The sequence below is a fragment of the Anolis carolinensis genome, chromosome 2 (genome assembly GCF_035594765.1).
Source record: "Anolis carolinensis isolate JA03-04 chromosome 2, rAnoCar3.1.pri, whole genome shotgun sequence".
In the NCBI taxonomy this organism is placed as follows: Eukaryota; Metazoa; Chordata; class Lepidosauria; order Squamata; family Dactyloidae; genus Anolis; species Anolis carolinensis.
In genome coordinates, this window is record NC_085842.1 from 101568407 (window position 1) to 101583786 (window position 15380).

Here is a 15380-nt window from a genome sequence, read left to right on the forward strand (position 1 = left end):
CCTGCCTCTTCTTACTTTAGATGGACGTCTATTAGAGATGGATTCAATTTCCTCTGGGATTGGATCTCGCCTGATGCCTGCAAGAATAGTTAGCAGGGTTATCAAAAGGTTTGGCAGTGACAGTACTTGGCACCACTACTAATGTGATGGGTCACAAGTTAATGAAGATCTGCTTTATGTTCTTTAATACTAAACAGATTTCTAAGAATATCACACCAGTCGCAATGAAAACCTCACTCCTCAAATACCATTTTAAGCCTCCATCTCAAGACACATAATAAATTTTGGTTTTACTTTCAATAACAGCTGAAAGGAAGAAATGAGACCGTATTAATTCTTCTTCCCCCCTTCCCGGGGGGAGGGCTCCAGGTTTCTATAGTGGAGTAGATCTCCCCAGATCTGTGCAGTTTCTTTAGTTCTCTAAAATGTATCTTCACTTTCTTTCTGTTCTTTCTTTACATTTTCCTTCCTATAATTTTTCTGTATATCTCTCCTTTTTCAATTAACAGTTCATTTTTAAAGGGGAGCCAGCTTTACCAGAACTGGATGGTGTGGATATGCTTTGCCCTTTGGTATAGTATCCCCCTCCTTCTTTCTTCTTCTGCATGCCTTCTTCTTCTCCTACACTTTTTCTATGTCTTCCCTTTCTCCCATTCTGGAAACCACAAATTGCTTTCAGAGTGGATTATTTAAAATGATAAAACAAAGCACATAAAGCTATATGTAATCCTTGGGATGCTCAAACAGTCCTACATGAGTTATACAGCTGCCTTAGGTAGCAGTTCGGGGGGGGGGGGAGCAAATCATTGATTTTTAAAACATTAAGGCACCCCTGCTACACACTTTATGCAGAACATGTAAGTGGGGTTCTCTGTAATAAAGACAACAAGATAACCAAATTTGTATTATGTGCACTCGTATACAAAACAGCCATTGACAGTGTCAATTTTAATGATCTTTTATTGAAAACTGAGAGAAATACCACCAGAACAATGACCTGTAGGAATATTCAAGCCTCTTTTCTCCAGATACTCCTGATTTCTTAGCTCCACCTTCTTTCTGAGACCTACTTGTTGACTCCAAGTGGGATGTGTTTATTACATTGGTCAACACACGTTTTGGTGCCTCAAATATTAAACCTGCTGATTCCAAAAACGGCACCGGTTTTCCACTATCAACTCTAGCTTTTGAGATCAGAACATATCGCATCTACCAGTCTCCATCTACTCACCCATAGAAATCCATAACCATACCTAAGAAAATAAAGCTGATGCATTCTATCAAATACAATTTTCTGAATCGGCACCCCAGATATCCCAAGGAACATGTCTAAAAATTAAAACACCAAGACAATTTGTTGTTGATGTTGAGCTGTGCTATGCCTACCCAACTTTGCCCTTTCTTAACATCAGTGTCTAATCCAGGCATGGGCAAACTTGGGCCTTCAATTGAAGTCCAAAACACCCAGAGGGCCCAAGTTTGCCCCTGCCTGGTCTAATCTCTTCTGACGCTTCGGTCAGGCTTCACAGTCTGAGGTATGTTAGTCTTTCTGGCTCCTGTTTAGCTTAATGATAAGGGCTGAATGATTAGAGGAAATGTGAGCCAAACTTTTCAATCAGGAGTTGAATCCCAGAAAGATCTGTATTAAGAGCAAATCAGCCAGAACTTTCATTTGAAGCCAAATTGATAAAACAAAGCCTATCATATTTTGGATATGTCATAAGACATGGGGGAAAAAAACAATGTTCAGTAAAGTTGATGACAGGATGAAGACTATATTTCAGGTGGATTGTCTCAACAAAGGAAGCCACAGCCCTAAGTGTGTAAAACCTGAGCAGAGCTATTAATAAGGTTTCTTGTCGGTCTCTCATTCAAAGGGGCACCATAAATTGAAGCCAACTTGGCAGCACATAATAATTCAAACCCCATTTTTCTTGGCAGTCATCGAATTTTGAAACATGGCCAAGAACCTATATCAAGCAACATATTTCCATGAAATTCATATTACTATATAGAACCAAGGCATTTTTAGTTGAGCAAATTAAGAGATCAATGTGGTGACTTTTGAAAAAGCAGTCATTGGCAAATCATGTGTGTATTTGTCAACATTTGCTTCCTACATACATTTTTTTATTCAGACACAGTATTCAATTTTTGCATGGGCCTTCATATTAGCTGGCATTATTTTTCAAATCATACAGATTAATCAAAAATAAAGAGAAATACAGAACTTGTTTATCTGTGTGTATTGTAGCAATATAATGTTTCATTAATTTTTACAGGGACCAGATGGATTACCAGTACCCGGATGCTGGCACAAGGTATTGTAGAACAGTCTGGATTTTCTCTTTGATCTGATTATTGTTTGTTGTTTAGTGAGATCAAAAGCATGGAAACAGCAATAGGTGCTACATAGGTTTTGTTTAAAAATAATAATGGAGGCAAATCTAAATGTATCAGCATAAATGTCTCCATAGCAATCCAACCACAAGAGAACTCTAACTGAACCAGAGCAACTGTCACCTTCAAATATAGTTCAATTAAATGATAATGGCAGATGTTTCATGACAAATTTGAACATTCCCTTTTTGTTTCTATCTGAGGACATTGCATTCCATAATTAAATATTGTAATGGATGTCATTTTTATGTTCTAAACTATAATTAGAGGTAGCAGTTTATCTGTAAGTCTCCTCGTACTTAGCTCTATTTATGCCACAAAAATATAGATTTACTTCAGTTTTACAGCTGACTTTGCACCTTGCTTTCATGAGCTTTTTGCAATATATTTTAGTTTGGTTCCAACTGAAATTATTTAGAGGAAAACAGCAAGTGATTATAGCACCCCAGATCTCTTAACAGCAGGCTATACAGAGACTAAGCAAGGGGGTTCTCCCATCTAAATCATTCTTTTTCTATATTTCCACACTAGGCAGGTTTGGAGCCTAGATCTGAATGATAATGATAATAATCATCATCATCTATATATCTATACACATAATCTATCTATACACATAAAAGTGAAAGTGTATATGTGTGTATGTGGCACAGGTCTCTGGTCACACAAAGTCCCGCCTCGACAAACAGGCTATAGTTCCCACTAAGCAGAAGATACCCATGTCCCTCCCTGGAAAGACATTGCAGGTTATAGAGCCATGAACATGTCCAAGAACCCTGCCAATGTCCTCCACAAACGCCATACTGAAGTGAAGGCTTTCTTTCCGGAACAATTTCCTCCTGGATCTTCTGTTTTTCCACCACCAAAGACACCTCCCAGGGTTCCTTTCTCTTTCCATTGGTGTGGAATTTGCATGACCCCGCCCACTGCCTCTCCCTTAACCATTTCCAATGGCACAGAGCAAACAGAGAAACTGATCAGCACCTGAACATACTGAAGGGCAGGCTTGGGCAAACTGGTCTCTAGAGCAGCAAAAAAGTATTTTCCCCCTCATGTTCACACTCTGCCTTCTCTTCTTCCAGGAGGAAAGGAGGACGGAAAAGAGAAGGCAGGCAGGAAGGAAGAGAGTAAGAGAAGGATGAAAGGAAGGAAGGGTGGAAGAGAATGGAGGGAGGAAAGAGAGAAGGAAGGAAAGACAAAAGGGAAGGAACGAAAGAAGGAGAAAGAAGGAAGGAGGGAAGAAAAAGGGAAGAAAGGAGGAAGGGAAGGGAAGGGAAGGGAAGGGAAGGGAAGGGAGGAAGGAAGGAAGGAAGGAAGGAAGGAAGGAAGGAAGGAAGGAAGGAAGGAAGGAAGGAAGGAAGGGAAGGGAAGGAGGGAGGGAGGGAGGGAGGGAGGAAAGAGAGAAGGATGGAAAGACAAAGAGGAAGGAAGAAGAGAGAGGGGGAAGGAGAGAAAAGAGGGACGAAAGAGTGGGAGGGAAGGAGGGAGGGAGAAAGAGGGAGATAAGGAAAGGAGGGAAGGAAGGAGGAAGAAATGAGAGAAGGAAGGAAGGATAGGATGGTGAGAGAGAGGAGGGCCTGAGAAAAGAGCCCAAGGGGCCACATCCAGCCCATACCTGCTTAGAGGATTGAGGGACTGACTCCACAGGATGGAAGTTGTAGTTCACCCTGCATCTGTGATCCCCACTGACAATGGACTAGAACCAACTTGCCACAAAGAAGACCCGTGACCACTTGGACATACTGCAGGGGTTTTCTGGGAAGTGACTTTGATTCTGGGAGCTGTAGTTTGCCTGGGTTCAGTGCCCTCTTCCATAGAGCACTGAACCCAGGCAATGCTGAATCTGGACCATACTTGCCAGACAGACCCAACATGACCAGCTTCTGGGAACGGTAGTTCACCCACATCATTATGTATTTTCTATTGGGAGCATTCATAATAAACGAAATCAAAGACTTGGTTTTTTTCTAATAAATACTGTTACAGTAGAGTCTCACCCAACATAAATGGGCCGGCAGAATGTTGGATAAGCGAATATGTTGGAAAATAAGGAGGGATTAAGGAAAAGCCTATTAAACATCAAATTAGGTTATGATTTTACAAATTAAGCACCAAAACATCATGTTATACAACAAATTTGACAAAAAAAGTAGTTCAATATGCAGTAATGCTGTATGTAGTAATTACTGTATTTATGAATTTAGCACCAAAATATCACAATGTATTGAAAACATTGACTACAAAAATGGGTTGGATAACCCAGAATGTTGGATAAGCAAGTGTTGGATAAGTGAGACTCTACTTTACTAATTAACTGCATTATATTACCTAACACCCAAAACAAACAATGCCTTTTACAAATAAATCGGGCACTGCTGGGTACCCAAGTTAGTAGTAGTAGTAGTAGTAATAAGTGTTCGACTTGTGATTTTGTGATATGAAATCCAGCATATAGATCTCGTTTGCTGTGTCATACTATGTCTTTGTGTCAATAATATAAAACTTTATTTATATTGCGCCCTATCTCCCTATAGGGAGATTTTTAACTGATAAAAGGGTTTGGTATATTTTTAGTATTTTTATGTTGTTGTGGTTATGTGCAACTGGCATATAATTCATTAGAGAGCCAGCATGATGCAGTGGTTTGAGTGTTAGGCTAGCAGTTTGGGAGACCACAGGCAGGCAAGTGCAAACCCCTCTGAATAAACTTTTCCAACTTATGGCAACCTCAGATGGGTCACCATAACTTGAAAACCACATCAAGAAATGAAACAACATTTGTTAATAAACGTATCAATATCACAAATGCTGGATTTTTTATAATAATATAATAATTTGAGGTGGGACAGTTGTACAGTAAAATCATTATATTGTATGCAAGCAAACACTATCATCAGATAATGTAAAATATATCTTGCATTGGATCTCAAAACCAGAAGCTTTCTTTTATTGTCCAAAGTATTACTTTTCCTCTCTTTTTTTTACCCAACCCCAACATTTTGTAGAAATGTCCAGGGTAGTTCTAAAACTTGCATGTTAACAAAGCACAGATGTTTCCCAATGGACAAGAGTGAGATGCATGCTATGCCTGAGTTTTAAAACATGTCTCTGTTTCTTTTTCTTTTTCCTGCAGTGATCCTGCAAGCATGGATTGTGTAAATAATAGTGTAAAATATTTTGGTCTTTTCTAATTTTTATACAAAAAGAAGGGGAAGTCGCACAAACAATAAGTCTTCAACAGTAATATATTGAGTGTTTTATACTGAATGATGTCATGTATGAATATTAAAGACCGAAACATTCCCAGGGCCCCTAGGACAAGCATAAGTAATGCCATGAGTTTATAACTGGATGCTGAGGTAGCTGGGAATCGACTATTATTCGCTGCTAATGCTACTGTCTTGAGTGGACTAACAGCACTGAGAAACTTTACTTAGTGTGCCTTTATGTTGCATGAAGAAGGAACGTCTTTCTTCTAAATGTTGGCTTTCAACTTTGAAATTCTGTTGCACGTAGTCCCAGATGCAAACAGAGGAGAAAGCAAAAAAGAAAAAAAAGATACAGCCCTAGAAGCAAGACGTGCTGTGCTTTACGGATGAATGTAGGAGGAACCTCCCATCTGGAAAAGTGTATACAAGTGTTACCATATGTGCTGCTACTTGCCTCCACTTTGAAGAAATCTTTAACAGACAGGGTCATTGCAACCTACTCTGTCATCAGTGGCTGCTTCTTCTTGTGAAGAAACCTCTGGAAGAACTCTGCTTGCTTAAGCCTGAGAGATTCCCTTGCAAGACTTAGTACTGCAGCATTGAGGAAACTCAGAGCAGTTCACTTGCCAAACAGTTTTTCTTTTCCTTTGAAAAAAAATGAACAGTGAAGAAATTCATCTCAGTTTTCAGATTTGGAACCCAACCAAAATTCTGTGTGATGAATCTTTCCTAACACCAGGATATGAATGCCAACTACTTGGAGTAAGATTGAGAAGATTCCCGTATGAAGTCCCATCCTTGTTTCCATGGACATCCAGACTTGCTATATCAGAACCGAAAAACTGGACCTTCATTTTCCATCTGGCTTCCCCACTCCATATATACAACTAAGTACTTCATTACTTTGATTAGAACAGTGTATAAATATTTCCCAAACAAAACTATGTATAGTCAGAAGTTTAATAATAGGATCAGTAATTTGTTCATGGAAGCAGTTCTTTTGGCAGTGGTTTTCCAAAGTACAGAGATCCCGGAGAAGTTCCACGTTTTGTGAAGTAGCCGCGTTGATCCCAGGTAGTCCTATCTCATGGCAGTGATACTTGGCAGAAAAATCAAATGTGTGAACAGGAGACTTTTCTGAAAATCACCTGGACTTTCTGGACTATTGCTTGCTACAAAGAATGGAGCTGCTCTAGCAGGCAACTCTGATGGATTGTGAAAACGAGCACAAATAATAATGGTGGAGTAAAACATGATCCCTGATATTTATCTTTGCTATAACTGGTTTGTGACTTCCTAATTCCAGAAGTTCAAGCATGTTCACATATAGCCCATGATCAGCTTGTGTTTGCAACAAGAAATGGATTCATTTGAAATAGCACTGCCCACAACTGCGTAATGCTCTATATCCCTCACAAACTAAAGTTGATTTTTCTGTTTATAGGCTCACATACCCATTCATTGTTTTCTTCCTAAATTTGGTCCACTTATAGGATCTGCCCTTGAGTAGAGTTTAATTTAGAATATTCCTTTCGGCAGCAGAGGAGACAACATGGTGCTCACAAGTTCCCACCACTCTTTGTAGACTCATCACTACCCCCCCCCCCCCCCACAAACACACATACACTATTTTGGAGAGCCCCCCAACACTCCAGTGCATATGAAGGCATGAGGAACTACAGGGGGAGATGGGAATATGCAAACATTGTCATTTCCCTTTCTGCTACCTGGATCAGAAACCTTCCAGGGATATAAAAATCTCTTATATCTGTGTGAGGGTTAAGATGGAGTCAATGTTACACTGTCAACGCTATCTTCAGACTCCACATTTGATCATTAACCTTTTATTTAAAATTGCTGAAGTGTCGCAATATTAAAAGAGCATTTGGGTGTCAATAATGCCATGAGGGCCATATGAATACAGAAAAAATTGAGGATGGAAAGAGAGTGAATAAAATTTGCTATGTCTTAACAGGATTTGGTATCTGAAAATCACGATGCCTGTAAAGGAAAGTTGGGAAGGAAGCTAGTGCTTTGATAAGGGTGCTGTAAATAAAACAGGATTAGAAGAAGAGTTGCCAATATCTGGTTTTGGAGATGGCTAATATCTTGAATGGCTGTTGAGAAAGAAAAGCTTCACCTGGTCCTGCTTATTCTATCAGTGGAATAACATATACATTTTCTACAGATATGTTTCTGTTTCACAGCTGTTAAAAGTAATACTGCTCTCCATGTGTTATAGGCTGGCAACCATAGTTGGAAGATATTTCAGATCTGCTAGAGCAAAATTGACTCAGAGAAATTATGGCTTTGGGCGGGGGGGGGGGGGGGTACCTGAATCCTTTGACCTCTGTCAACATCAGGAAGCAGTAATAGTGATCAAGCTCTCATGAGCACTCACATGTTTACAGAAACCAAGGGAAATCATACTTGTGGTTTGAACAAAACCTGGCAAGTTTGACTTTCCCTTCCCCCATTTATTTTGGTGCTAATTGGCTTAATTCTAATTCAGGGTTTAAGCCCTCATTCCTAGCGATGGGTTGAAGCATACCCCAAAGTGCTGGTTTGCATCACTGACTAGGCTTCACTTCTGTAATGACGACATGATGCTCGCTGGTAATGTAGTTGGAAGATGTTTTGAGACTGCTATCCTATGAATCTTCAGTAATATTAAATATTATTTCCTTTTTTAATGCTGATAAAAGTCTCATAGACAACCTCCACCTGATGCTTTAAAATAGTGTACAAGTCTTCAAGGTAGAAGATGCATATTATACATTTAAAAAGTAAGATTGTAAAGTTAACATTGCTTCATTTGTTATATACTTTGTTGATTATGTATGTTAGCTGTAGATTTGGCTTTTGATGCTTATTTGACATTATTTTGCTCCTTAAAGATAATCTGTTGTGTAAATGAAAAAAAAAACTACACCAAAGGAAAGATTAACTAATAATCTTCTCACTTAAAAAATATTAATCTCAGTACAGAAGATTGGCTTTTTAAATCCCCTTTGAAAGTCAAAGCATGTTGTGCATAGCTCTGCTTTTGCATATAATGCTCTTATTCAGATGGCAGAAATCAATGGCAAGTCGCATTGATCTATTGAGAGCAACATCTATTTTTCTATCTTCTAGTGAAATCCTTTACTCCAGCCTATATTGTTTTATTTTTATATTGCATACCAATGCGCATTCATTTAGTGATAGAAGGAATGATAGAAGAACACAGTAAACTGAGAATACAAAGAATTTTATGACTATGTGGAGAAGAGGGCTTTTGATTAAGTGGATGTTTTCCACAATTATCACCCAATCCAGAGGGCGATATATAGACATGTATTTTTTTTGGTCAAACCTCTCAAAATTCCCATTTCCCCCTACCTGTCTTAAAAGGATCTGGGGCTGTTCTGCCACCACAAACACGACCTCAAACATCCCCAAATTTAGCCCCATTGACAGGATAACATTGTAGGCAGAAGGCCCTGCCACCCTGGTGTATAATCATTTAGGTCCCATTAATTTAAATGCAGGCAGTTCCCAAGTTATGCACAAGGTAGGTTTTGTAGGTTTGTTTGCAAGTTGTATTTGTATATGTCAGAATAGGTACATTTTTAAGTGTAACTCATACATTAGCTTTGGATAGGGTTAGGGTTAGGGTTAACACCCCTGTGGTGTTTGTTTTGGTGTCTGTGCTTCTGTTCAGATTTCACCTCACTTTCTGTTCCTGTGAGAATTGGATGTTGACAAATTTGGCTTGTTGTGGAAACAAGGATTGGTGATAAAGCTCCCTTTTCCCCATGATAACTCTTTTCAAGAGTGAAATTCCCTTCTGAGGAGTAGGTTTCTCTCACTTCTTGTTCTCAGCCCCATTCTTAACTATAAGTTGTTTGTAGGTCGGATGTTTGTAACTTGGGGACTGCCTGTACATTGCTGTGATTAGGTACCATTCCTCAAATAGTGTTACCAGTTTCCTTTCCAACACAGGAGATGATTCAGAGATATCTTCAAAAGTACTTCTCAGGGCCATATTTCATGCCGTAGGGTGTCATGAAAACGTAATCTGCTTTAAAGCCCAGGAAATAATTGACATTTTGGTAGAAGTGGCCCTTATTCATTGCAGCAGTTAAGCCATCAAATCACCACTAGATGTCAGCATTATCCATGGTTTGAATAAAAGACTTCCGTATGCAATTTTCAAAAGCAGTTTTATTCAGTATGTGATGTTTATGAAGAATCATATTGATAACATTGATACTAAATTTTGATGAACAAACAACATTACCTAATTAAATAAATAATAAACAATGTTATTTTCCACTATGTCTCCCTGAGGAGGTGGTGGATATTGAATTCAATTCTTTACCTTAGAATTTTAGTATTTGTAATTATTTTGTCCAATTATATCCTCATAAAGTATCTGCACTAGCACTCTTTGATGGTTTTATTTTATCCTTTTTCAAAAATTATTTATGACAGTCTTTACCAACCTTTATATGCTGGATGAACCCTTGAAAGGATTTTAAGTTCTCAGGGAAACCCTGCATAAAAATTATTGCATTTACAGTTCAAAGGCAGATGTATTTAAAAACAAAACACAAAATCCCAGGCTCTTGCAGAACCACAGCAATCTCTTGTAGAGCCCTGCTTTAGGCAGTTTCTGCTTCCAATATAATATCCAGTAAAATGACTGATAAATACCAACTTCTTCTAAAGTGCATACTGAATAAACTGCACTCACAGCAGATGTTCATTTGGGAAAAGCAAGCATTTCTATGGAAAAAACATACCCAGTATTCAACCGATGGCCTGATTTTAGTGTAGATGTTAGCCCCCCACCCCCATATCTCTGGGGTTAGGGGCCCACAAAAGTGGAAAGATGTGAATTTAAAATGAATTTTTTTACCTGAGAAAATACCTCTTTCTGTTGGAAGTTTACCACAAAATTGCACTGGAGGAGCTAGAGATACTAGAGCAGTGGTTCTCAACCTGTGGTTCCCAGATGTTTTTGGCCCACAACTCCCAGAAATCCCAGCCAGTTTACCAGCTGTTAAGATTTCTGGGAGTTGAAGGCCAAAACATCTGGGGACCCCAGGTTGAGAACCACTGGTCTAGAGAGAACATTTTAATCAGATCCATAAAAGACAAAGTCACAAAAGGGGCGCACAGATTGTACTTTTTGATGGGATACATTTATAGTCCTGAAAGAATGAAATAATCCTAATACATGTTCTCTAGGTATGATCCATCCCAAATTACTCACTATTTAATCCCAATGACTTAAAAGGTAGACCAATACATAATGTTCATGCTTACATCTCTACCACTGAAAAGAATGGGAAGTGGAAGTATTTCATTTTTTGATTCATCATGCCTCTAATTGCCACAAAGTGCTAGATCACAGAGAACTGAAAAGGCATTCTTCCTTTTTAAAACCAAAACTAGGCCGTACTGGAAACATTTGATTCTAAACTGGATTTCACTTAGGATATACAGTCTACAGTTACAACTATCAATTCATCTTACTCCTGCCTTTTATCAGTTTTGAGGTTTTGCTCTAATTAGACTGAATGCCCACATGCCTTTCTCCCTTTCCCTTCCAAGGAAACTCTGATTATTTTTAATATATATTTGCGAAGTATTGATAGTTCAAATCCACAGGTGCCAAAGTTAGTGGTATTTTAATGCTAACTTGCTACTTTTCACTGCATAGAGAGAACAGGAACTTGGGTAATCTAAGAAATGTGCCCTACTTCAGAGATGATACAGTAAATCTGTACTGACTGACTTGTAAATAATTATGGTGCGTTTCTACAGCTCTGGTTAGCTACCAGTTTTCCTTGACACCACCTTGAGGGTAAATCAAAGGTGGGGGCCAGCCCAAAAAGGTCACTTGCCATTGGCTTACACTGCCATAGATGCCTCTCTTGCCATACCTCTTTCATCTCTACCTTGGCAGCTTGGAGGTCAGAAGATGTCTCCAAAGGGGAATCCTATGGGCCACAGCCTCCTATTGTTGACCCCTATTCTACAGGGTGCTGAGCAATAAAGTTCAGGAAGAGATCTTGATTATTAATAATTCAAGTTCCCTTTATTTCACTTGGAACCATAGGTTCAAAACAAAAATAGACTGCATATGCTCTACCCTTAAGTGCAATTATGAGTAAAAAATCAATATGTTGTGTCTTTTATATTCTATAAAAACTCTTATTCAGTACATATGTAGAACATGTATGACTGCAGGTGAATGAAGAGGCTGACAGATTCCAGTCTGGCTTACTTCGCTGTGCTGGAGTTTAAGGTTAACGTTAGATACGTCTTTTCATGTGACGAATTCTGTTCACCGGGCAAGAGATAAGGGCTTTTGACAGTTATGTCTCCTGTAAGGAACTTTGTGGAATGTATTTATAGGCTTTATACTTTTAAAAAAAGGAAACTCTGCCGAGCTTCAGTAAAATGTATAGCTTTGCTTTAAAATGAAGTTAAAGGCGAAGATTTTATGTAACAGGCCTATTACTGATTACAACTTTCTATACATTTTCTAACATGTTACATGCCACAACAAGTGTTATATTAGTTGTAATAAGGGGGAACAACTATTTTTAAATGAAGGCATTAATACAGTATTATGCATTATTGAATAAAAATAAAGGACTTGTACTGATCAATTGTTTTGTAAATTTTACAACAGGCACTGCACTGTTTTGCAGTGTTCCCACTATTTTGTGCTTTAATCCATAGCAAGAGTTGATATTTGAACAGTTTAAAAATAAACTGCTTATTGTACATACAGTTTTTACTATGGTTTTTATCATTTCTCTCTTGTTTAGCCCTCAGCATCCATAACCAGAACTGTGAACCCATTCTGACATTTAAGATTAACACTTATTTCCATCCAGTTGAGCTATTATCGACTTCAAACCAGTAGTTGCACAGTGTGCATTCTGCATTGCACAATGGTGCCCAGTTATCGGCATGAGTTGTACGATATTGCTATTCACATGGTATTGCCATAGCACATTTAATAATAATACACTTTATTTATATTCTGCTCTTCTCCCTTAGGGGACTCAGAGCAGATTACAGCATTCATAGGCAAGCATTCAGTGCCTTTACAATCACATGAGACAAACACAAACAAAGGCAAGGCTTCTTTCATTTCCAGCTTCTGGAGGCAGTGCTCACCTCTAGCTCTGGAAAGTGCTTTTCTCCATTTTCAAGCTGAGGAGCCTGAAATGGTCATGTGTCTGGCAAGATTGCTTGGAGCGTCTCTTTGCCTTTTCCCGCCAAAACAGTACCTATTTATCTACTCACATTTGCATGTTTTCGAACTGCTAGTTTGGCAGGAACTAGAGCTGACAGGAGCTCAATCCGTCTCACATATTTGAAATGCCAACCCTCAGGTCAGCAGTTCTGCCAATCTTCGGGTCAGCAGTTCACCAGCACAAGGGTTCAACCCATTGCACCACTGCAGTCCCCACATTTAAGGTATGTTGAGGGAATGTTGGATTGCAGGCACTGGATGTATTAAAGTATTCTATACACCAACTTTGGCTCTCCAAATATTGGAATGTAACTTCCATCAGTCCTGGACAGCATTGCTAAAGGTAAGTAAAGATACAATCCAAACTCATGAAGGGGCATAGTTGTTCCAATTTATATTGGGAACGACTCAAGCCAGAACAGCACTACTTACTTAATTGGGAGACTCAGTGTAATCCTGAGGAATGCAGAATATCAAAAATAACCAGAGGCAGCACAAGCGACTAAAGTAGAAAGTCCCACTGGAACAGATTCCTATGGAACAGGGTGACCACTAGAGGGAGATGCACACTGTCTCGAACAGGTGGAGGGGATAAAACTTGTATTACACAAACTTATAGGGGAAGAAAGCTTTGACAAGCTCACACTGGGTTTTTTCGGTGTCCTCAATGAAGTCCGAAATGATATTAACAAGCTGCAACAATCAAAGGTCTGGAAATCAAGTCTTATGAGGAACACCTGAGCTGACATGACTATCCATAAATATCAGAAGGGACGTCACGTAGACGATAGATCACATCTGTTTTGTGCCACTCCAGAGACTAGAACATGAATCAATTGATATAAATGACAAGAGAAGACATTCCACTTAAGCACAAGAAATATTTATTTTATTGTAAGATCTGTTCAACAGTGGAATAAATTATCTTAGTGGGAGGTAGACCTTTAAACAAGTTGAATAGGCCTCTTTCATAAGTGCTTTAGTTGTATATTCCTGCATGGCAGAGGTTAGACTGAATAGCTCTTGATAAAGAGAGATGCCCATGAGCATCAATGGAGCAATGCAAGGCTGTAAGTACAGTAGAGTCTCACTTATCCAACATAAACGGGCCAGCAGAACATTGGATAAATGAAAATGTTGAATAATAAGTAGGGATTAAGGAAAAGACTATTAAACATCAAATTACGTTATGATTTTACAAATTAAGCACCAAGACATCATGTTTTACAACAAATTGACAGAAAAAGCAGTTCAATACGCAGTAACGTTATGTAGTAATTACTGTATTTAAGAATTTAGCACCAAGACATCACAATGTACTGAAAACATTGACTATTAAAAATTGACTACAAATAAAGATAGAATTGTATATAATGAACTTACAGTAACAACATTGTTGGAAGTTAAATCTGTAAAAAGTTCAGTCCTTGCTGCCTAGAGAAACAACTGTGGATCCGGGTGGGAGGCATACTGCGTTGGATAAACCGGAATGTTGGATAAGCGAAACTCTACTGTATATGGAAAGGAGGGTTGCTTTCAAAAAGGCAAGTTGTTGCAGATTCATGCTTCTGCTTTTAACTATAGCAGGCTCATCCTACAAATGTTTATTTGGAAGTTAACTCCCATTCTATTCAGTTAGATTTAATCCTAAATAAATTATTTTTAAATAATGCAATGGATTGCATAATTTAGAAAATCAGTACATTACAGAAAATGTACTCTATTTGGCAATGTCCGATTCTTGAAGCATTACACATGCAGACAAGTATTAAATAACATGATTAGCAATAAGAGTGTTGCTGCTCAGTCGTTGAGTCGTCTCCGATTATTCGTGACCTCATGGACCAGCCCACGCCAGAGCTCCCTGTTGGCCATCACCGCCCCCAGTTCCTTCAAGGTCAAGCCAGTCATTTCAAGGATACCATCCATCCATCTCGCCCTTGGTCGGCCTCTCTTCCTTTTTCCTTCCGTTTTCCCCAGCATCGTGATCTTTTCCAAGCTTTCCTGTCTCCTCATGATGTGGCCAAAATGCTTCAGCTTTGCCTCTAATATCCTTCCCTTCAGTGAGCAGCTGGGCATTATTTCCTGGAGGATGGACTGGTTGGATCTTCTTGCGGTCCAAGGCACTCTCGGGATTTTCCTCCAGCACCAGAGTTCAAAAGCGTCTATCTTCCTTCGCTCAGCCTTCCTTATGGTCCAGCTCTCGCATCCATAGGTTACTATGGGGAATACCATTGCTTTGACTATGCGGACCTTCGTTGCCAGTGTGATGTCTCTGCTCTTCACTATTTTGTCCAAGAGTAGTTCCTGTGAAATCAACATTTCATATAATTTTTCATATGCAGTAGTTTTTCACCCAAGGACTAACCAGGGCTGATCCTGCTAAGCCTCTGAGAACAGGCAGAATCTGAGGCCTTTTTAGTCTTTAGGCAAATACAAATCCCCAGAGGGCAGGTCTCAAGGTGCATCTACAACAGGCTGTGAGGAATGGTGGGAGTTGAAGTCCAAAACAC

The 15380-nt window shown here is 39.1% G+C and overlaps 1 protein-coding gene across 1 annotated transcript in view; it reads left to right on the plus strand.

The window, feature by feature from the left end:
* Positions 1-12395, plus strand: part of LOC100558132 (collagen alpha-1(XXV) chain) — a 104759-nt gene extending 92364 nt beyond the window's left edge. Inside the window, exons 45-47 of the mRNA XM_062970307.1 lie at positions 510-572; positions 2283-2321; positions 5914-12395. Coding sequence (XP_062826377.1) covers positions 510-572; positions 2283-2321; positions 5914-5967 — 156 coding nt within the window. The 3' untranslated portion in view covers positions 5968-12395. The remainder of the gene's footprint in view (positions 1-509; positions 573-2282; positions 2322-5913) is intronic.
* Positions 12396-15380: the final 2985 nt, after the last annotated feature.